This window comes from Paroedura picta, chromosome 5 (assembly GCF_049243985.1).
Source record: "Paroedura picta isolate Pp20150507F chromosome 5, Ppicta_v3.0, whole genome shotgun sequence".
NCBI classification, from domain to species: domain Eukaryota; kingdom Metazoa; phylum Chordata; class Lepidosauria; order Squamata; family Gekkonidae; genus Paroedura; species Paroedura picta.
Genome location: NC_135373.1, coordinates 128,823,521 through 128,844,955, shown reverse-complemented (window position 1 = coordinate 128,844,955; position 21,435 = coordinate 128,823,521). Strand labels below are relative to the sequence as shown.

Genomic DNA, 21,435 nt, shown 5'->3' with positions numbered 1-21,435 from the left:
GGAAAAGTGCATGCCAGACGCAACCATGGAGTCACCCACCAGGCAAGGCTTTCTGCGGCCAGACTGGTCTGGCACAGAGAAACGGTACTGCTGCTGGGAGGTCAAGTATGGAGGCCTGGGGGGGGGGGGGAGGCCTCCTCCGTCCTGCATTGGAAGACAACAGCCAGCAACCAGCATGCACGGCTGGCATTAAAAAGCAGGCTCCCAGGCTCCTTCAATCATTTGAGGATACTCCCCCCTCCCCCCCGCACTCTGATTCACTCAGCCGGCCTGCCCTCCCAGCCCCTCCCTGCAGGTGAAGGAGCCCTGTGCTGGCGCTGAAGCACCCCTGCCCAAGCTGGGGGACAAGAGGACAGGGAGGGGGGGATGCAAAGCCAGGCCGCTGCTCACATCGCAAGCAAAGCCCGGGAGCCAGACAGGGGTGTGCAGCCAGAGCACAGATGGGCATCCTTGGCAGAGGGCACTGATGCCAACGCCCCTGTGGTGCTGCCTGGCCCTGCTTGGGGCACCCGCTCTGCAGCCAGGCCTTGTAGCCCCTCCCCTTGAGCATCACACAGCACAGGGGCCCCCTCCTGGCCCCCTCGGCCTCACCAGGACCCGGCTGCCCTTGCTGGAAGGAAGACATCCCACGGAGGCTGTACCAATCACGACTTCTTGCCCCCGTGCGGCCACAGAGCCCTGCCCCCCCCCACAGAGGACGCCAAGGCCAGCTCTAGCAAAGATAGGTTTCTTTCCAAACACAGGCTTCCCGCTCCCAGCAACCGCCCCGCGGTCTCTGCCAGAGGCCGCCCCCCCCCCCCAGCATCACTGCGCAGTTCACGAGGCCCCTCAGCTCTCAAACCATTTGCCCCGCTTGGCAGGCAGAGCGCTCCTGCCGCCGCCCCCCAGGATCTTGCGCTTGTACTGCTCCACCAGCTGCTCAAAGCGGGCCTCGGCTCGGCTGCTCCCCGCCCGCCGCCGCTGCTTCTTGGGTGCCTGCAGGGGAGAGACACAGGAGCTGCATGCAGTTCTGCACGTGAAGGGCAGGGAGGGGTGGGAGGGCTGCATCGGGGCCTCTGGGGCAAGGCCAGGGGGAGGACCGGGTCCCGAGAGGGCCAACTCACCTGCTTGGGCACCTTGTGGACCTTCTGCTGCTTTGGGGGGTTGCCTGGAGCTGTCGGCTTCTTGCCAGCGGGCAGCTTCACTTTCCCCTTGTCACGCTTCCTGCCAGGGCAGGGGGAGGAACAGCACTCAGCCTGGCCAAGAGGAGGCGGCGCCCACAGCCCTGCACTGCGGGCCCGTCCTCTGCCCGCCAGCCCTCAGGTGTCTGGGCCTCCCAGCCAGGAAGAGGAGAGGGGGGTGGGGTGCTGCTGCTGCCCCCTCTGAGTCCGGCACTGCTGTTTCCTCTGCCTGCCTCTGATGGCGGATTGGGGGAGGGGGGGGCAGGTTCCAGCAGAGTCCGGGAAGGCAAAAAGGGAGACGGGAGGAATGAGAGGACGAGGTGCGGGGCGGGGCAGGGCGGAGCAACCGAGGTGGCAGGAGCAGGCCAGGAAGGCAGCAGAAGAGAACCCACCCTAAAGGGGTGACATTCCCCTCCCTTACCGGATCTTGGGCCCGCGGTGGGAGGGAAGAGCCAGAACCTTCCGCCGCTTCTTGCCGCCAGGCAGCTCCACGTGTTCCACCTCCGCCTGAGTCTGGAACCCGGACCAGGAGATGGAGCCTCCGGCAGGCCCTGTCGGTGGGGCGGGAGTGCCCCGGAGCCTCTTGGCTGCCTTCCGGGGCGAGTCCTCAGGTGCCCCACCCTTCACATCTGGGGCCCGCTTCTGTCCTTTGGCTCCCGGAGTCACCTTGGCAGGGGGGCCCGCCTGGCCGGCTCCCGTCTTCGACCCCTCAGAGGCCTGCTTCTGCCGCAGCTTTTGCTGGGGAAGAGAGGAGGAGGAGGAGGAGGAGGAGGCGGTTTGTCTCCTTGCCGGGAAGAGGGAATTGCCAAGCCAGGGGCAGGAGAGAACGACCGTTGGGGTAGCCCCGGGAAGGGAAGGGAAGGGCCACCCCCACCCCCACCCCCACCCCCACCCTGATGTTCTGGTCTGACAGGATTTGTCCAAAGGCAGGCTCGGGTGGCCTGGTCTGGGACTGCCGGACGTGGGGGCCAGAGAGGCCAGCTCTGCCGGCCGGGACCCAGGAGCCAGAGCCTCAGGCCCTCGCCAGGGAGCTGCATCATGACCCAAGCAAGCGGGACTGAGGCTCTTGCAGGGGGCAACCCCCACCCCCCCGCCCACCCGCAGGCCCCCCCCCTACCAGGCTGTGCTGAGCTCGCTGCTCCTTCAGCTTCAGCTTCCGCCGGTCCTCCAGGGAGAATTCCACAATGGGCCTCTGGGGGGAGAAGGCAAAGCCTCAGGGCCGCCCTGCCCGCTGCTCTGGCCAGTCCACGAGCTCTTCCAGCCCGTGCGGAGGAGGAAGAAGGCTCTGCTCCCCATGGGAGAAGTCATGCGGTGTCCCCCCGTCCCCCCCAAGCGTCGCCCTGGCAGCGGCTGCTGGAAAACCCTTCCCCACACCCAGCACAGCAGAGGATCAGCCCAGTCTGTGGCTCATGGCACAGGATGCCAAGTCCCCCGTGGGAGGCCCTGGCACAGGACGCCACCAAGCCCCCGGCTGAGATGGAGCCCACCTGCCAGGAGGAGGGGCCCTGAGAGGGCTACGGCTACAACCCCCAGACTCACAAGCAGCCCAGCCTCTGAGCCAAAGTTGTGGGGGGGATCGGCAGTACAAGGAGGGCGTCTGGGGGACACTGGGGGACCAAGCCGGCCATGAGAAGAAGCAGGACCCCGGGCCCCACGGTCAGGCCCAGAGAGGCCCTTTGCTGCCCCTACTAGACCCAGCAGAATGTTCATACAGGACCCACTTGGGAGGAATTGGGGGGGGGCTCACCTTCTGGTCCCCAAAGAGCTGGGGGTTGTTGTTGACCTGGCGCAGGGCCGTCAGTGCGTGTTCATGCTCCTGGAACTCCACAAAGGCGTAGCCCAGGGACTGGCCCTGGCCCTTCCCAGCAGGGGCCTTCCGGTCCCGCATCACCCGGCACTGCAGAGAAAGGAAATAGGAGCTGGGGGGGGGGGAAAGAATGGCTGTGCCCCCCCCCCCGGGGCCAGAGGGGTGAAAGGTGGGAAGCCAAGGGATCCTGGGCAGCCCTGCCTCTCCTGCAAGCCTGAACTGCCATGTGGCACAGGGGGTCACCAAGCACGGTCACCAGGAAGGGCCGTCTCGCTGAGGTCACGCAGAAGTGGATGTCCTGGGGAGACGACTGAAGCTGCGGGGAGGGGGAGGGGGGAAGAGCAGAAAAATGGGGGGGGGGTTCTTCCCCTCACTGGGGCCCGTGGGAAGGGTGGGAAGCTGCTTCCGGAAAGAAAGAGATAAAGAAAGAGGATCCGGGTAACTATCGACCTGTCAGCTTGACACCTGTAGCTGGCAAAATAGTGGAACGAATCATAAAACAGTCAGTCCTTGAGCAGCTGGAACAGAGAGCTGTGATTTCTAAGGTTTCGCAAGAACCAATCATATCAGACCAACCTTACCTCTTTTTGAAGAGGGATGTAAACAAACTGGAGCGTGTCCAGAGGAGGGCAACAAAGATGGTGAGGGGTTTGGGGACCAAGACGTAGGAGGAAGGGTTGGGGGAGCTTGGTCTGTTTAGCCTGGAGAGAAGGTGACTGAAAAGGGATTTGATAACTAAATATTTAAAAGGCTGCCAAATAGAGGATGGAGCACAGTTGTTCTCTCTTGCCCCAGTGGGATGGACCAGGTCCAATGGGATGAAATTAAGTCAAAAAAAATTCCACCTAAACATCCGGAAGAAGTGAGAGTGGTTCCTCAGTGGAACAGGCTTCCTCGGGAGGTGGTGGGTTCTCCATCTTTGGAGGTTTTTAAACAGAGGCTGGAGAGCCATCTGAGGGAGAAGCTGATTCTGTGAAGGCTCAAGAGAGTGGCAGGTGACAGTGGATGAGCGAGAGGGATGTGAGTGTCCTGCATAGTGCAGGGGGTTGGACTAGATGGCCCAGGAGATCCCTTCCAACTCTATGATTCTGTGATTCTATGATTCTAAAGCAAGTAAGGAACAAAAGTGTTGGGGCGAGGGAAGAGACCCAACCTGTGATCAAGGACCCCCCCACACACACACACACTCCCCCCTCCCCCCGACTTTCTGCCCTCTTTCCACCTTGCCCATCCAGGCAGGAGGGAGGGAACTGCAGCACAAGGCAGAGGGGTCACAAATGCTCTTCCCACAGAGCAGCTCAGCTGGGCTGCTTCACCTGCGACTCTGCCTGCAGCCAGCAGGGGTCACTCGTAGCCGGCACACAAAGAGGCAGGAGGGCTCCCGTTCAGGGCGGGCGCTCCCGTCAAAGCAGAGGGCTCACCTCCTTGACGCGCACGCCGGCCTTCCCATCAAGCACCTTCAGCATCAGCTTCCGGAGTCGGGCATCATCAACACTCTTGGGCAGGTTGTGGACGCAGAGCCGGGTACGAGAGACGAATACGTTCTGATCCTTTAGCTTCTGGTGCTTCCGCTCCTCAAACTGGGGAGGGAGTCATGGGGGCTGCTCAGGGCACAGGCAGCAGCTGCTGGGGAGTTAGGAGGGCCCAGCCAGGGGACACCCATCGGCACAGAAGCTGCCTTGCCAAGGGCTAGAACCCGGAGAGGCAGCCCAGGCAGGGAGGGGGCAGGGGGTCCTCTTCTAGAACAGAAGCAGGCACAGGATGGCTCAGCCAGGGTGGCAGCTCAGGGCCTTTCCCCACCTTCCTCATCAGGATCAAATCCTGACGGGCAGGGTGGCTCCGAGGGCCCGCCCAGCCCACTACTCACCCAGGCCCTCTTGGCCAGATCAGCAGCACTCACGCCCTCCGCGGCTTTGGTGCCTGCACGGATCACTGCCAAGAACACAAAGGAAGCTGACCATGAGCATGCAGGGGCCAGCCCTCCCCAGTCCTTCCAGTCGTCCCCAGGAGAGGCCCCACTCCGGAGCAGCTGACCTGGCCCCAGGGGGTCCAATCCCTGGCAGCACTCCCACTTCACAGGCTTAGTGGGTGGCAGGGAAGGAGGCCCTGGAGAGCCCGTGCCAGGCACAGGAAATGATGTGGACCCCGACTGGCCCCCAGCCTGGCCAGCAGAAGGCAGCAGCACGTCTCCCCCTGCAGGCCCAACAAGGTGTGTCCAGAGTGGGGACTTCCCCTCAGGCCCAGCCACAAGGCTGGAGGGGATGGGGTGGGCTCGCCACGGGGGTGGAGTCAAGCAGAAGAGGAAATCTCTGCCTGTGCTTCCAAGGAGGGCGGGGACAGAACTGTCGACCCTGAGCTGGGGCTGATGTGGATGATGATGATGATGATGATGATGGGCATCCCCCCTCCCTGCTGCTCACTGCCTCTGCCCAGAGAGCCCCCACCCTCCAGGGCTACAGAGAGGCAGTCGTGGGCTGGAGTCCACAGTGGAGGCCGAGGCGGAGGCCGAGGGCAACGCACTCACAGCCTTCTCGCGCCAGGTAGAGGTTCCGGGTGCCGGTGGGCTTCTTGGCCGTCTTGCTCCGCAGCTGCTGGGCTTCCTCCCGGCTCACAGCCAGGTCCACTCGGAGGCGGCGGCCCCCCAGATGCAGCCCTCCGCTCTGCCAAGCAAGGAGGAGAGTCAGCCCGCAGGGCAGAAAGGAAGGAGGCACCAAGAGGATCCCCCCCCCCCACACACACACACAGACCTTACCTCGCTTTCATCCGCAGCAGCCTGGAGGCATTTCTGGGCTGCATCCTCCACCAGGAACTGGGCAAAGGCACAGCCTGCAGAGGGAGGGCACAAAGTCAGGAACGGCAGCCCACAAGGGTTCTCTGTGCCCCCTCTTTCTTGGCACGGTGCTGAAGCCCCTCCACCCCCCCCCCCAGCAGCTGACTGCACTTCCTGCTCCGCCAAAAAGGAGAGCAGCACGAGAGGGGAGAAGGACAGCAGCTCTACCTAAAGCCCAGGCACGGCCTCCAGCCGCCTCAGCAACCGGCAGCCCAAGCCCAGCCCCACCCGTCTCACCTTTGGAGTGCTCCGTGTCCGGATGCAGAACGATCCGCACGTACTTCAGATCCCCAAACTGCTCCAGCAGCTCCCCCAGCTCTTCCTCTTCCGTACTGAAGGACAGGTTCCTGGGGGCAAGCACAAGCCACACATCAGCCCCCCCACCCTGCAGGGGCAGCAGCAGACGACCACAAAGCCCCCCAAGCCCCGCTGCCTGAAGCGCCCTCCAGCACCGACCGGCCCGGCTGGCCTGTCCCTCTGGAGCACCCTCCCCACCCGCCCAGCAGCTCCTCCTCACGCCACCCCTCAGAGCTCCTCCCTGACCGAGGCCAGAGCCCACCTGATGAAGACAGTCTTCCCCTCAGAAACGTCGGACTGGCGCGGCTGCCGCTTCTTCTGCTTGGAGGGGTCCTCTGTGCCTGGGGGGGGGGCAAGGGGGGGGGAGATAGAGCCCCTTGACTGGAATCAAACAGAGCTGGCCTAGCACTGAGCTTTACAAGGCAGCCCACAGCCAGTCCAGTCCCCAGAAAACAGAGTTCTCCGTCCAAGGCGAGGAGCTGAGGGGCTTGCAGGGACAGGGCTGGCTGGAGGGGGCCACTCCGCTCCTTCACCCTGAGGGGCAGCGGGCTGAGGGGGAGGTGGCCACTGGATGGGTGGGCCTCTGGTTTAGCCCACATAATGGAACCACCAGTTCCCCTAACAGACCCTGCCGAAAGAAGGAATTCCACAGGCGCATACAGGGTATGTTTTCTCCCATAAAGGAAAGCAGAAGGGAGAGGGTAGAACGACCTCATCACAACAGAGCAGGTGTCTTTGAGAGACCCTCTTCCCACGTTGTTGAAAAAATTAATACTCTTCAAATCAAGAACGAAGGAGCGACCAGTGAGAAAGGGAAAACGAGTGAATCCAGGACCCGGGGCCCCGTTCTGGTTGCCCAAGATATTAATTGTATATTATTTGCTAAAGAAGTTTACAAATACAGAAATAAACACACATTTGGATTTATTTGAGAAAATATACACAGCCTGTGGAATTCTTTATTCTCGCTTTGGTCTAGCCCAGCGACCCAAGATGGAGGTCTCCCTCCAGGAGCACCCAGAGACCGCAAAAGCCAACCTCTTCCTCGGTCCCCAGAGGGGTCGGGGCCGTTGTCGTCGTCGTCCTCCTCCTCACTGCCACTTGCTTCCCCATCGGCACTCTCCGCAGGACCAGACTCCTCCTCCTCCTCTGAGCTCTCCGCTGGGGAGATTCGGCATTCAGAGTCCCTGGGGGGGGGAGGGGGGGATGTGAGCCAACCCTACCATGCCCCTGCGAGTCTCCAGAAGGCTCCAGCTTCCCCCTAGCCAGTTCGCCCCAAGGCAGGAAGCCAAGGCCGGCTGTGCAGACGCCCCCTGGCCCCAAGCCAGGCACGGTTCTGTCGAGGGCTCGTGGCCCCACACAAAAGGGCCCTCCCCAAAAGCAAACAACAAGCGGGGAAGCCAGAGGGGCCCACTGGGGGGCAGGCCTCTAGAGCAGGTCCCCAGCTCCTCACCTGCCCTGCCCCACGAGCTCAGCCGGCTCCAATCCTCCTCCTCCTTCGTCTTCCTCCTCCTCCTCCTCCGTGGTGCTGTGGCCACCGTGGCAGACGTCTGCGTCCTCCTGCACGGCCACCACGGCTTTTTTCTGGGGCGACCCTTGGGGGGGAAGGCGCAAGGACACATGGGCACGGGATTCCTCTGATCTCAGCTCCAACGAGGAGCACACGCGGGGCGGTCAGGGGCAGGCGGTGCTGGGAAAAGAGGGCAGCCTGCATGCAGCGGGGAAGGGGTCCTGCTCCGCAATCTGCCCCTTGAGGGGCATGGCCCACCCAAGCCACCCCAGGGCCACGCTCCACCACTGGCAGAACCACTCACCAGCATGCGACGCCGCAGCCCGCCCCTCTTGGTATTTCTCCCTGGGCACAGCCCAGTCCACGGCCACGGGGCGGCCTGGAGGAGACAAACAGAACCACTGCAGTGGGCTGGACACCGACCTCCCACAACAGCAGGTTCCAGGGGCATCCAATGAGATGGATACACCAGACATTCAGAACTGACAAGAAGTAGTTCTTCCTAAGAACTCAACAAGTAATTAAATCCACTGCCAGAGGACGCAGAGGTGGGGTTGAAACTGGGTCATATTCCAGCTCTCTCCATGGCTACTAGCCCCAGGAAGCAAAGGGAACCTCCATACACAGAGGCAATTCAAGTGAATTCAAGGGCCAGGAGGAGAGGAGAGGTGAGGGGAAGGGATGGCCCCCTGTGAGAAACAGGATGCCAGCCTAGATGGGGCACTGGACTGACCACCACAGGGCCACTCTGAGGTCTTTTGCCAAAGCAGAGCCCCAGCTCTCCCATCACCACTTGGCCCTTTTCCATTCTCCTGCTTGTGCAAGAGAGGGCAGATCTGGGACTGGCAAGCTGGAAGGGCTCACGTCCTTCCCACGCCCACCCTCTCCAAAGCCACCCAAGCTCACCCTTTATCTCCTGCATGTTCATTCCCTTCAGAGCCTTCCCTGCTTCCAGGACGTTCTTGAACTGCACAAAGGCAAAGCCACGCATTTTTCCATCTGGAAGAGACCGGGGGGGGGGGGGGTCAGGAACAGGTTCAGGGTCTGCCTCAGCTGCCCCCCGGAAAGATGAGGCTGGTCAGCACGTGGGTCAGTAAAGCTTTTGATAAGGTTCCACATGATATTCTTGTTGACAAGTTGGTAAAATGCGGTACGGATCCTAATTCTGTCAGATGGATCAACAACTGGTTGACAGATCGTCCCCAGAGGGGACTTGTTAATGGTTCAGCATCTTCTTGGAAAAGAGAGACAAGTGGAGTTCCCCAGGGATCTGTCCTGGGGCCTGTGTTGTTCAACATATTTGTAAATGATTTGGATGAGGGATTAGAGGGGAGACTTATTAAATTTGCAGACGATACTAAACTGGGAGGGGTAGCAAACACAACTGAAGACAGCAACAGAATACAGGATGATCTTGATAGGCTCGAGAAGTGGGCTAAACTGAATAAAATGTTCAATAGGGACAAATGTAAAGTTCTGTATTTAGGGAGGAAAAACCAAATACACCAATATAAGATGTGGGAGTCTTGTCTTGGCAGTAGCATGTGCAAAAAGGATCTCGGAGTCTTAGTAGGCCATAAATTGAACATGAGTCAGCAGTGGCTAAAAAGGCGAATAGGATTTTGGGCTGTATCAAACGGAGTATTGTGTCCAGATCACGGGAGGTGATGGTACCGCTTTACTCTGCTCTGGTTCAGCCTCACTTGGAGTCCTGTGTTCAGTTTTGGGCACCTCAGTTGAAGAGGGATGTAGACAAACTGGAGCATGTCCAGAGGAGGGCAACAAAGAGGGTGAGGGGTTTGGAGACCAAGACATAGGAGGAAAGGTTGGGGGAGCTTGGTCTGTTTAGCTTGGAGAGGAGACGACTGAGAGGGGATCTGAGAACCATCTTCAAGTATTTAAAAGGCTGCCATGTAGAGGATGGAGCAGAGTTGTTCTCTCTTGCCCCGGAGGGACAGACAGGAATGAATAGGATGAAATTAATTCAAAAGAAATTCCGTCTGAACCTCCAGAAGAAGTTCCTGGCAATCAGAGCAGTTTCTCAGTGGAACAGGCTTCCTCGGGAGGTGGTGGGTTCTCCATCTTTGGAGGTTTTTAAGCAGAGGCTGGAGAGCCATCTGATGGAGAGGCTGATTCCACAGAAATCAGGTGGCAGGTGACAGTGGATGAGCGAGAGGGTTGTGAGTGTCCTGCACAGTGCAGGGGGTTGGACTAGATGACCCTGCAGGCAAGCTGGAAGGGAGAACAGAGTTCCTCCCTCTGGCTGGCACGGCTCACAGCACCACAGGCCAACCACAGCCGCCGTCTGCAAATGCCTCCAAATCCTCACTCCAGCCCTTGCATGGCCTCCGCATGCTGGCATTCCTTGCTAAGACCCAGAGCAATTCCCATGTCAAGGACCAGATTGGGACAGCCCCCCACCCACCCCACCCCACCCCACCCCACCCCACCCATGAGAATGAGGCTGAGCCCGCTGCAGGATACTACCTGGCTTCCTGGGGAGAGACGCTTCCAGGACTGTTCCGAATGGAGCAAATGCCGCCTTCAGGTCCTCTTCTGTGCACTGAGGGGAGCAGAAGTCAGGCAGAAGAAGAAGAAGGAGAAGAGCTGGGCTTCTGTACCCCCCTTTTCTCCTACTGGAAGGAGGCTCAGAGCGGGTGACAACCACTATCCCTTCCTCTCCCCACAACAGACACCCTGTGAGGTAGGGGAGGCTGAGACGGCTCTGAGAGAACTGTGATTGGCCCAAGGTCGCCCAGCTGGCTGGGTGTGGAGGAGGAGAGGTGGGGAATCAAACCCAGGTCTCCAGATTAGAGGTTGCTGCTCTTAACCGAGACATCAAGCCGGCTCTCAAGGCACTGCAACCTCCCACAGCCCCAGTCCTCTGGGTGGCCTGAGCCAAGCTGCCACTGGGGGCTCCTGAATGGAAATCTACAAGCATGCCTCCCTTACAGCCTTTCAGCTGACCAGCTGATTGCAGTGCCCACGGGGCCCCCTCCAGCCACCCCCATCACCTTGGCAGGGACCTGAGTGCAAGACACGGAATCTCCGCTATCCGCAAGAAGCCGCCTTCCGCTGAACGGCCAGCCACGTCAGGACTGCCCACCAGGGACGGGCAGCTGCTGCTCTCCAAGGTCTTAGGCTGAGCACTTCCCCATCACCACTGGCCATTCCCACTGGGCAGAGAGGCTGGAGGTCTTCTGCAGGCCAAGGCCCCTCCCCAATCATCTATCCCTAGTGTAGGCTGCAGCAAAATGCTCAAGGCAGAGCCCCACCCCACCTCAAGCTCCCCACCCCGGGCAATACCTTGAAGCTCAAATTGCGAATGATCAGCCGGGCCTTTTTGGAGGCTCCCCTCGGCTTCTTTGGCTTCCGCTCATCCTGGGGGTTCTCGGCAGCATCTGGAACCAAAGAGCCACAATAGGAAACGCAGCAGGACCGAAAGCACCCCCACCAGCTGAGGAGGCCCAGTTACACTTCAAAGAGCGGAGTCCAGGAGCACTCTGGAGGGGCCCAGAAAGAAGTGAGCTCTGGGGACTCCCACAAGCTCCTCCGCTGCCCCAAATGTCTGGAGTCCTGAAGGTGCTCTGCTGCTGCTGCTGCTGCTGCAGTCTAGGTGGTTGCTGTCTGCCCAACAGGCTCACAGCCAGCCTGTTGAGCCTTCTGGAGGTGGTGGCGGCCTGGACTCTGCAGCATCTCAGGCTTATAATCCCGGGAGACTCCAGGGCCAATCGGCCGTCCTCTGGCTGAGGTTTGGGCCCGGTGATGACCGTGGCGGTGCTAGGGCTCTCCCAGTTTGTCACTGGCCCAGCTCATCAGGCCGGCCACACGCTCTATTGGGTCTTCTGCTCTGGGGTACATGAGGAGCTGAAGGCGGCTAACCCCTTCCCATGGTCTGAAAGCCTGGCTCAGGATACCAGCCCTCCCTGCAGGGGCAGCATATGCATTTTAGTCCCCCAGAACAGACTTCTGGATCTGATTGGGAGTCCTGAACGCCCAGCGGGATCCGATGCCTCCTAGCAACTTGGTCACAGGAGTAGCACACATGGCCTTCTTCCATGTGCACCAGGCGAGGCTACTTACGCCCTACTTGTCCTCGGGCTGCTTGGCCACAGTCATCTATGCAATGGTTACCTCCAGACTGGACTTCTGTAACTCACTCTATGTGGGCCTGCCCTTGACCCTGGGCCAGAAATTGCAGCTGGTGCAGAATGCAGCTGCCGGGGTCCTCACAGGGACATCTTGAAGGGCCCACATGCAGCCAGTGCTGAGGCAGCTGCATGGGCTACCAGCTGTAGCCCAGATCAGGTTCACGGTTTTGGTTTTAATCATTAAGAAGAGGAAGAAGAAGAAGAAGAAGAAGAAGAAGAAGAAGAAGAGTTGGTTCTTATATGCCGCTTTTCCCTACCCGAAGGAGGCTCAAAGTGGCTTACAGTCGCCTTCCCATTCCTCTCCCCACAACAGACACCCTGTGAGGTGGGTGAGGCTGAGAGAGCTCTGATATCACTGCTCAGTCAGAACAGTTTTATCAGTACCGTGGCGAGCCCAAGGTCACCCAGCTGGTTGCATGTGGGGAAGTGCAGAATCGAACCCGGCATGCCAGATTAGAAGTCCGCACTCCTAACCACTATACCAAACTGGCTCTCTAAGGCCATACAAGGCTTGGGCCACACATACCTGAGAGACTACTTGCCTCCTTATGCCCCTGGCCCAAGGGAAGTTTGCCTGGCCTTGACCCGGGCCAGGTGTCTGCCATGGTTTTGTTCTGCTGTCAGTGTGTTTAGCGAGGCTGGCCTTTGTGCTTTGATGTAATGCGGATACTTTTGCTTGACACCCCAGAGTTGTGTCCTGCCTCTCACCCTCCCTACACATTCCTCCCCTCCCCTCCCTTAGCGTCCTGTAGTTTCCCAGACCATCCTGTTCCTTGAAGCCCAAATGGTTACCTCTCTGCTTTGACTCCTTTGAACTGTGCCTGGTTTGAGTTCCCAAGGGAGGGGGAAGAGCCCCTATAATCCTCACCCTATTCTTTGTGAACCAGCCCTGACTAAGTCTTCACAGTAGATGCATGCCTTCTTTCAATAAAGAAACTTTAAGTTTAGAAGTCAAAGTCTCTCACACCAGGGCCTTTTTGGTCCTGGCCCTGACCTGGTGGAATGAGCTCCCAGGAGAGCTGAGGGCCTTGATGGAGCTATCACAGTTCCGCAGGGCCTGTAAAACACAGTTCTTCTGCCAGGTCTCTTGTCGACCCGGGGGGGGGGGGGGGATGACGGCCCTACTCCTAGGCTGAGCCAGGTCATTGGCCTATACCCCTTCCCTGGGGTGGGAAAAATTGTCTGGAGGGTGGGGATAGGAGTTTTTTGCCGCTTGCTTAATTGATTGTTGGGTTTTAATGGGCTTTACTAGGAAATGACTCATGTTACCCACCACGAGCCATCTTCTGGGTGGGGCAGGCTAAACATCGGAATATAAATAAATAAACATGGCTGCCCATCTTGACCTATCTGAAGAAGTGAGCAGTGACTCCTGGGAGCTCCTCCGATGCCACCCATTTGTTTAGTCTTCCAGGTGCTCCGGGACTCTGGTTCTCCTCTGCAGCTACCCATGTACTAATGTGGCTGCCCATCTGGACCGAGTTACCCTTGAGAGAGAGTGACTCCCCCAAAAATCTCCAGCAGCAAACCTGGAACGAGGGAAGGCAGCAGAAGGGCCGGAGCCGCCTCAGCATGCAGGCCCTGCCGGAAGGGCAACCAGGTGTCCAGAGGCAAAGCCAGGACCAGGTTCCATTTGTGTTTATGTGAGGAAGTGCCCTGTTGCCATGTCCTACCTCGCAAGACGCCAGCCACAGTTCCTGGCAAAATGTCAGGGACTAAGACTACCAGACCACACTGGCCACACTGCCTGGGAAGCCCACATTAGCCAGTTGACTCCAGCCTGACAGTCTTCAACAAACCTCTAGGCCATTTGCTGTTTCACCAGCTCTCCCATCCTCCCAGGGAACTGGGCACTTAAATGCAACTCGAGGCCCTGGACAGAGTTGAAGCCACAAGGGAGCATCCCCCCCCTCTGCAAAGCACCCCAGACACATGCACTGGGACCCCCCCCCCACACACACACACACAGCCTCCCTGGACAGCATGCTCTGATGCCATGATTAACATTGTGCCCTGTAAACTCCCAGGCAGGAAGCAGAGACTTCAGAGCCTGTACTTCCTGCCCTCTCCTCAGCACCATCCCCCTCCTGCCTAAGACCCACACAAATTGCTTGGAACTGACCATGCAGCACAAGAAGAACCAGTGCCTGTCTCCTGGGCCCCAAGCAGCAGCCCAATCTTGGGTGGAGAAAGGCACAAGCCCCACACCTCCTTCCCCCCCATCACGGGCAGGCCCCTCAACTCACCCCCTTTCTTCTTCCCTTTCTGCCTTGCCTTCGGCTTTGCAAGCGTGGCGCTGATCTTGCGGCCGGCAAAGGTGGTGATCTCTCGGATGGCCCTCTGAGCATCCTCAGCCAAGGAGAAGGTGACAAACCCAAAGCCCCGGCAGGACTCTCCACCTGTGGAGGGAAGCCCAGTTAGCAGGAGATGGGAGGGCTCCGGAGACCCCGACCAGCCCTCGAGGCCACTGCAGCAGGAAGTCAGTCCCCAGGTGATTAAAACAGTCAGAAAGCACAGCAGAATATGGCATCAGCCCAGAAGCAGGTAAAGTCAACTCAACAGAGCAGCCCAGAAACAATCCGTTACGGAGACACCAGAAAGCTGGATTTAAAAAGCGAGGAAGTCAGTGATAAGGAAGTGAAATGGAGGAATAAAACCGGAAGAGGCCTTCTGGAACAAGGCAGCCCACAACAGCGGACAGAAGCAAGATGACACATAGAAACCGGCCTCTTCCTGGCCGGGAGAGCCATCGCTGCCGCTAAAAGGGCCCCGCTCCAGGCAAGTGGCCTGCCGACGGTGTCCAGCCTGCCAGACAGCCCCCTGAGATTACCCGGGCCACAGCCGTCACACTAGGACTCCAGCGAGAAAGGTCACTTGAGTGTGCTCCAGCCCCTGAAAGTGCCGGGCTACAAGGCAGCCGCGTGCCCAAGAAACAGTTCAGGCAGGCTCTGCTCTGGCCAGAGGAGTCAGTCAGCACAGCTGCAGCTGATGGATCCCTTGGAGAAGGCAGCCATTCTCCAGACAGGTTTGGCTTTACTCCATTTTGGCATCCGAACTAGAGCCGGGCTCTTTGGGGGCCTTCTGAGCATCTGCAAAACATTGTCCCTCAACGGAATACTTCCCCTATCTTTTCCCAATCTGCTTTGGTACAACAGGGAAATTTTGCAGCCAAAGTGAGTTCCGATGCCATGTAAACGTGTAAAAGTGTAGATTTTTGAAGGCCCCGCCCCCAATCCTTGCCATAGCCCCTCCTTAAAAACAACAACACAACTAATATATCCCCAGTGATTTATGTATTGCCTGCTTCCAACTTTAACTTTTTTAAAAAGTTTTTTGTTGCAGATATGATTTTTCCTTCTTATACCTCTGCACCAAAAACAGATATAGATTTCTTTAAAGGATAAAAAGTGGGAATTCACAGGACCTACAGCATAAAACATCAGCAGCGATTTATCAAGTGACAAGTCTTTCGCCTCCAAGAAAACTGTTCTGAAAGGCAAGGAAAATGTCTGTGGGACACCCGGTTGCCAAGATGTACGTTTCTGCCTGACTCTAGAAATGAAAGCCATGCACAGGATCCTGGCCAGATTGACATTGCCTCTGCATCAGCACAGCAGCCCCAGCCAGCCCCAGGGAAGTGGGGAGGCAGGGACTGAGGTGTCCCTACCTGCTCCTAACGTGACACAGGACCACTTTAGACCACTTGGAGTAATTGCAATTTCAGTTAAGACGTTGCTGCCAAACTCCAGGTGGGCACAGACAAGGAAAAAACATGTGACTCAATAAATCCCATAAGTTTCCAAATAATTCATTTTGACTGCAGTCTTATATTTCAATTGGAGGTGACTAGGAAGCTGAGCTAAGCCTCTTGTGGTGCTGAGTGGTAAGGCAGCAGACATGCAGTCTGAAGCTCTGCCCATGAGGCTGGGAGCTCAATCCCAGCAGCCGGCTCAAGGTTGACTCAGCCTTCCATCCTTCCGAGGTCGGTAAAATGAATACCCAGCTTGCTGGGGGGTAAACGGTCATGACTGGGGAAGGCACTGGCAAACCACCCCACATTGAGTCTGCCATGGAAACGCTAGAGGGCGTCACCCCAAGGGTCAGACATGACTCGGTGGTTGCACAGGGGATGCCTTTACCTTTTAGGAAGCTGAGCAAGAAGAAAAGTATCTTGTCTTTAATATCTTTGATAGTAACCATCAAACACAACCAAGATTAGCATCTTAGATATAAACTAGTTCCACTATATATTAATTGCATCTCTTTTCTGTTATTCAAGAGACTTTGAGTTCTGTCTGAATTTATTTTTGTTGCGTGCAATTATCCCTCTCAAAAAACCATCTCTGGACCCACGGGAACCAAACAACTATCAGCCCATCTCACATTAAGCATTTCTGGGGAAGATGCTTGAAAGGGCTGTCATGGACCAGCTATGAACATTCTTGGCAGAAGCTTCGGTCTTAGACCCATCGCAGTCTGGTTTCCAACCTGGCCATGGGGTAGAAACCACGCTAGTTGCCCTGACGAATAACCTCCATCACCAACTGGACCGTGGCAGGTAGGCACTGCTTGTGTTACTAGAACTCTCAGCAGCGTGCAACACAGTTGCACCATGAGCTTCTTGCTTGCTGCCTGACCAATGCTGGAATATGGGGGACAGCCCTTCAATGGCTGTTTTTTCTACGGGTCAGAAAGTGGCCATAGATCATCAAGCCGCTACCGAGCTGCTTGTCAAGTCCCTCAAGGAGCCATTTTCTCTCCAATCCTATGTGCCCTCTTGCCCAACTAGTACAGAGGTTCAAGCTGGGTTGTTGGTATATAAATAAATAAATATGCGGATGACACCCCTCTCTTCCTCCTGATGGACGGCCGCCCTGATTCTCTCACAGAAGTATTAGCCAGCTGCCTGGAAGCAGTGACGGGGTGGCTCAAGCAGTCGCCTGAAGCTCAACCCTTCAAAGATGGAGGTCCTGTGACTGGGCAGGAAGGGTCCAAGCGAGGAAGCATGCCTACCCAACCTGGATGGAGTGCAGCTTTCAGTGGTTTACTCGGCCAGGAATCTGGGTCCTTGATGCCTCCCTCTCAATGGAAGCTCAGGCCACAACCGCAGCGCAGCTGGCATGCTGACACCTTCGCCAAGCCAAACTCCCAGCGCCCTGGGCACCTCTATATTGGACTTCTGCAACGTGCAGCATGCAGGCCTGCCCTCGACCTTGACCCGGAAACTACGCTTCTGCTCCACGCTGTTGCCTCGCTGTCGACTGTTTACTCTTGTTTATGGCCGCGCTTCCTGCTCCGTTGAGTCGCAGGCCAACCGCCGCGAGCCCCAGGGGGGGGGGGAGGGGAGGAGGGGCGGCCTATAAATGCAAACGGAGCGAGGGAGCCGCCGGGGACTCTCTGGACACTCCCGGGTGGGCCGTCCGCAAGGGACGGAGGCAAGCCCAGCGCGGGGGAGGCCTCCGTTGCCCACCCCCCCCCCGCCCGTGGCCCCCCCCTCCCTCCCTCCCTCCCTCCCTCCGCCCCTCCGCTCACCGGGCTCCGTGACCGCCACCGCCCGCCGCACCGGCCCCGCCCGGGCGAAGTCGCGCTCCAGCTGCGGGCCGCGGGCAGAGGGGGGGAGGCCGCGCACCAGCACCGTCCGCCCCGCGCCCCGCGCCCCCCCGGCCTCGGCCTCGGCCTCTGCCGCCCCTCCGCCTCCGCACGCCGCCACGGGCGCCGCCATCTTGGTCCGCCGCGAAGCGCTCCGGCCGGAAACGCCGCCGCGCCCACCTCGAGTTCCGCCGGACGCATGCGCCGCCGCGGTGGGCGGGGTTCGAATCCCGCGCGGCGGCGATGGGGGGGGGGCGCCACTCGCCCCGCCCTCTCCACCCGGCCTGCTCCGCAGGGGGGGTGAGAAGGCGAAGCCGAGGGGGGGGTCTAGGCTGCCCCCCCCCCCGCTCCCGGGCCACGCTTTCCCGCATCAGCCCCTGCATCTCTGGCCGGGCAGGCAGCTGCTGGCGCGGCTCTTGCCGTTGGATACAGCCCAAATTCCCGTTGGCCTTTTTAGCCACCGGGTCACACTGCTGCCTCCTGTTCAATGTGTGGTCTGTTAAGACCCCCGATCCTTTGTGCACCTATTACTGCCAAGGCTAATGTCTCACAATGGACAGAGGCTCAGAAATTACACCTGCAAGTTCTTTTAATGCCCTTTGATGCAATTCATCTGGCCCAGAAGATTTGGTTTCCTTTAAAGAAACTAGGTGCTTGTGGACTGCCCCCACAGTGATCCTGGGCCGCAACTCCCCTCCCTCATCCCATGAAATGATTTTGCCATGCTGAGCCCAATTCCCCTGTAACTCATTCTAGATGGGCCTTCCATTGCCCTTGAATGGCAGCTGATGCAGGATGCAGCTCTCAAGGCCCTCACCGGGACACCTTGGGGGGCTCACGTCCAGCCGGTGCTGAGGCAGTTGCACTGGCTGACGGTTGCATTCTGGACCAAGCTCAAGGTCCTGGTACTAAACTTCAAGGCCGTCTGCAGTCTGGACCCCACATATCTGAGGGACTGCCTGTCACCATACGTCCCCTGCAGGGCGCTGAGCTCAGCGGTATGAATCTGCTGGGGGTCCCTGGCCCATGAGAAATCCTTGGACCCTCCTCTTTGTAGGACCACCTCTGTTGTTTTTACACCCTGCCCTGACAGCTTCGCTCTTCTGAGCTGAGCCTCGGAGTGGGGTGCATCCTGCCTGCACCCATGGATTTAAATTAGGTGGGAAACGATATCAGCCAGGTTTCAGCAGGGAAACTTTCACAGTCAGAATAGTTCATCAGTGGAACCAACTGTCTCAGGCGAAGGTGGTGATCCTTCTCCTGGATTATTATTATTATTATTATTATTATTATATTTATATTTATACCCCGCCTCCCCCCGAAGGCTCGAGGCGGCTTACATAAACCCGTCCCCTAAAACCATAAAATGACAATAAAAACCAATGATTTACAATAATTGTAACAGCGATGGCGTAGCCTACTCATTTGCTCTCCGCATCCTCATCTACGGTGGGGGGTGACGCTCTCTACCACCAGTTTGTGAGGGGGGGGCTGATCTTCTTTCCGCCCGGCCTCAGTTATAGGCCTGGCGGAAGAGCTCCGTCTTACAGGCCCTGCGGAATGCTGGTAATTCCCGCAGGGCCCTCAGCTCTTCCGGGAGCTCATTCCACCAGGTTGGGGCCAGGACCGAAAAGGCCCTGGCCCTAGTCGAGGCCAGGCGGGCTTCCTTGGGGCCGGGAACGACCAGTAGGTTAGCCCCCGCAGAGCGTAAAGCCCTGCGGGGGATATAGGGCAAAAGGCGGTCCCTCATATATGCTTGAGGCTGATCCAGCCTGGAGCAGAGGGTGGGAGTAGATAAAACCTTGCCACTAAGATGAGGGCAGGGAAGGTCTCTTGTCGGCAACAGAAGATGGGACCCACAGGAATGGGTTTAAACTACGTGTAGAAAGGTAACAGCCACTAGATAAAATATTTTCACAGTCAGAGTAGTTCTGCCATGGGATGGGCTGCCTGAGGAGGTGGGGAGCTCCCCCTCACTGGCCGTCTTCAAGCAGCGGCTGGACGGATCCTTCTCCTGGATGCTGGAGGCTGATCCTGCACTGAGCAGGGGGTGGACTAGATGGCCTGCATGGCCCCTTCCCACTCTAGGAGTCTAGGAGTCTAGTTCAGCAGTGGAAGGGGCTGCCTAAGGAGGTGGGGAGCTCCCCCTCACTGGCCGTCTTCAAGCAGCGGCTGGACAGATCCTTCTCCTGGATGATGGCGGCTGATCCTGCACTGAGCAGGGGGTGGGACTAGATGGCCTGCATGGCCCCTTCCCACTCTGGGATTCTAGGAGTCTAGTTCAGCAGTGGAAGGGGCTGCCTAAGGAGGTGGGGAGCTCCCCATCACTGGCAGTCTTCAAGCAGCGGCTGGACGGATCCTTCTCCTGGATGCTGGAGGCTGATCCTGCACTGAGCAGGGGGTGGGACTGGATGGCCTGCATGGCCCCTTCCCACTCTAGGATTCTTCTGGATGCTTGCGGCTGATCCTTACAGGCCCTTTCCAATTCTATGACTTGGTTATATGGTTCTATTAAGGCAGTGGGGCTATGCTGTAGTTCAGAATAGGCCAGAGAGGTGTTTTATCCAGGGACAGGGACTGTGGGTCGCACCCCTGTGCCGAGGGCATGCTGTTCTGCTGCTGCAGGGCACACTTTGTTCTGTCATTTCACTGTTTTCAGCTGATGATGTTGTGTCTGTAGGCCTGCAGAGGAGGGGGCTTGAGGTCCCAGGCAGGATCGTGGCAGACAGCGGAACTACCAATGGGTGGCTAGATCAAGTTTAAACTGAAACTGACCCACAGCACTGACCGCTGGGAAGATCCACAGTGTTTGCTTAAGTGCAGAAGTTAAGGCTTTTTTTGGGGGGGTGGGGGCTCAGTTTTTGCCTCCTTGTATCCTTCTGCTGGGTTCGCAATAAAGAGGCGACAGGAATGCCCACGGATCTAACGGATGCCATTCCCTTGTTTCTCGCGATGTCCACATTCTGGGTTATGCCCAGTCAACTAGCTACACACCGTTGGGGTTTGGCACTCCTGGTGCTCAGACGACCTCTCTGTGGAGGGAACGCTATCGACTCACGCTGCAAAACACACTTTGCATGTCAGGGACAAAGGTGCACTCTAAATACTGTGGCTCCTGTCAATAAAGGAAACGTCTTCCCAATGAGCAGGCAGGCAGGCAGGCAGGCAGACGTCCCTTGATGCCCTCGAAGGGATTTGTGCTGCCCCTCCCCTCCGTGGAGAGCACAGGCTTGGCCCCTTGGCCCGGGCGTCAGCTCCAGCCTGGGAAGGGGAGAAGGGCCAGCGCTCATTCAGAGCTGAGGTGGGTCCCTCGTATGATAGCGGTGCCTGGTGCTCTGCCCTCCCCCCCCTTCATTGTCTCTCTGGAGGGGTGACCTCACTTTGGCCCACGGCCAGCCCTCCAGCCACCAAGCCCAGGCTTGCTGGTCAGCCTATTCATGGCCGGGCCTCCATTGTATTCCGCTTCCGGCCAGTCTGCTGAGCAGGAAGCTGTCCAGTAGGCTGGGATTTGCCCTCTTTGTTTCTGGCACAAACCCACCCTGGCTGAGACTGCTGAGCAGACCAGGATCTGCCCAAAGGAGGCCGAGCCGGAATTCCCAGGGGAGGCAGCTGGGGGGGGGGGCGATTATGAGAGAGGCAACCCCCCCCCCCGATGAGAAAGGGTGCAGGATTTGCTGTTGCAGCATTCAGTGTGGCCACCTGGACTGGACAGGCCACAAAGTTATGTCCCCTGCCCTGGCCTGAGAGGAAGGACCTTTGGGGTGGGGCTTTGCCACTGAGTGGGATCTATCTTGCTGCGACTGGGAGCTTCAGATTTCAGGATTTAGCTGGCTGGCAGGGGCCTGAGGAGGCGCCTCAAGCCCCTGGGCAGCTGACAGATCTTTTGCGGAGCAATGGAAACAAGAGTCCCCACCCCCACCCTGGCTGGCTGGCTGGCTCCCCCCCCCCTCCCTGACTGCCCCCTCACTCCTCTGCCCGGCTGTCGCCCATCTAGGCCCCTGCTGGGCGCTCTGTGTGTCTCCCTGGCTGGCTGTGTGTGTGTGGGGGGGGGGGGAGGCTCACAAAAGAGAGAAAATGAAATAGGGCATGCA

The 21,435-nt window shown here is 58.4% G+C and overlaps 1 protein-coding gene across 2 annotated transcripts; it reads right to left on the bottom strand.

Moving 5' to 3' along the window:
* Window positions 1-713: 713 nt before the first annotated feature.
* Window positions 714-17,497, bottom strand: RBM28 (RNA binding motif protein 28). 2 transcript variants are annotated; one of them, XM_077340598.1, is made up of 19 exons: window positions 17,288-17,497; window positions 14,002-14,154; window positions 10,911-11,005; window positions 10,092-10,167; window positions 8,511-8,603; window positions 7,909-7,983; window positions 7,548-7,689; window positions 7,133-7,281; window positions 6,357-6,435; window positions 6,035-6,144; window positions 5,720-5,793; window positions 5,492-5,627; window positions 4,835-4,899; window positions 4,389-4,547; window positions 2,908-3,057; window positions 2,278-2,352; window positions 1,582-1,898; window positions 1,104-1,203; window positions 714-975 (listed from the first exon to the last, which is right to left on the bottom strand). In XM_077340598.1, the coding sequence occupies exons 1-19, from the start codon at window positions 17,475-17,477 to the stop codon at window positions 829-831; spliced, it is 2,385 nt and encodes a 794-aa protein (XP_077196713.1). In that variant the 5' UTR covers window positions 17,478-17,497; the 3' UTR covers window positions 714-828. The 2 variants fall into 2 exon arrangements, with proteins under 2 accessions (XP_077196713.1, XP_077196714.1); XM_077340599.1 differs by having other exon boundaries at window positions 6,357-6,429.
* Between the last annotated feature and the right edge of the window lie 3,938 nt (window positions 17,498-21,435).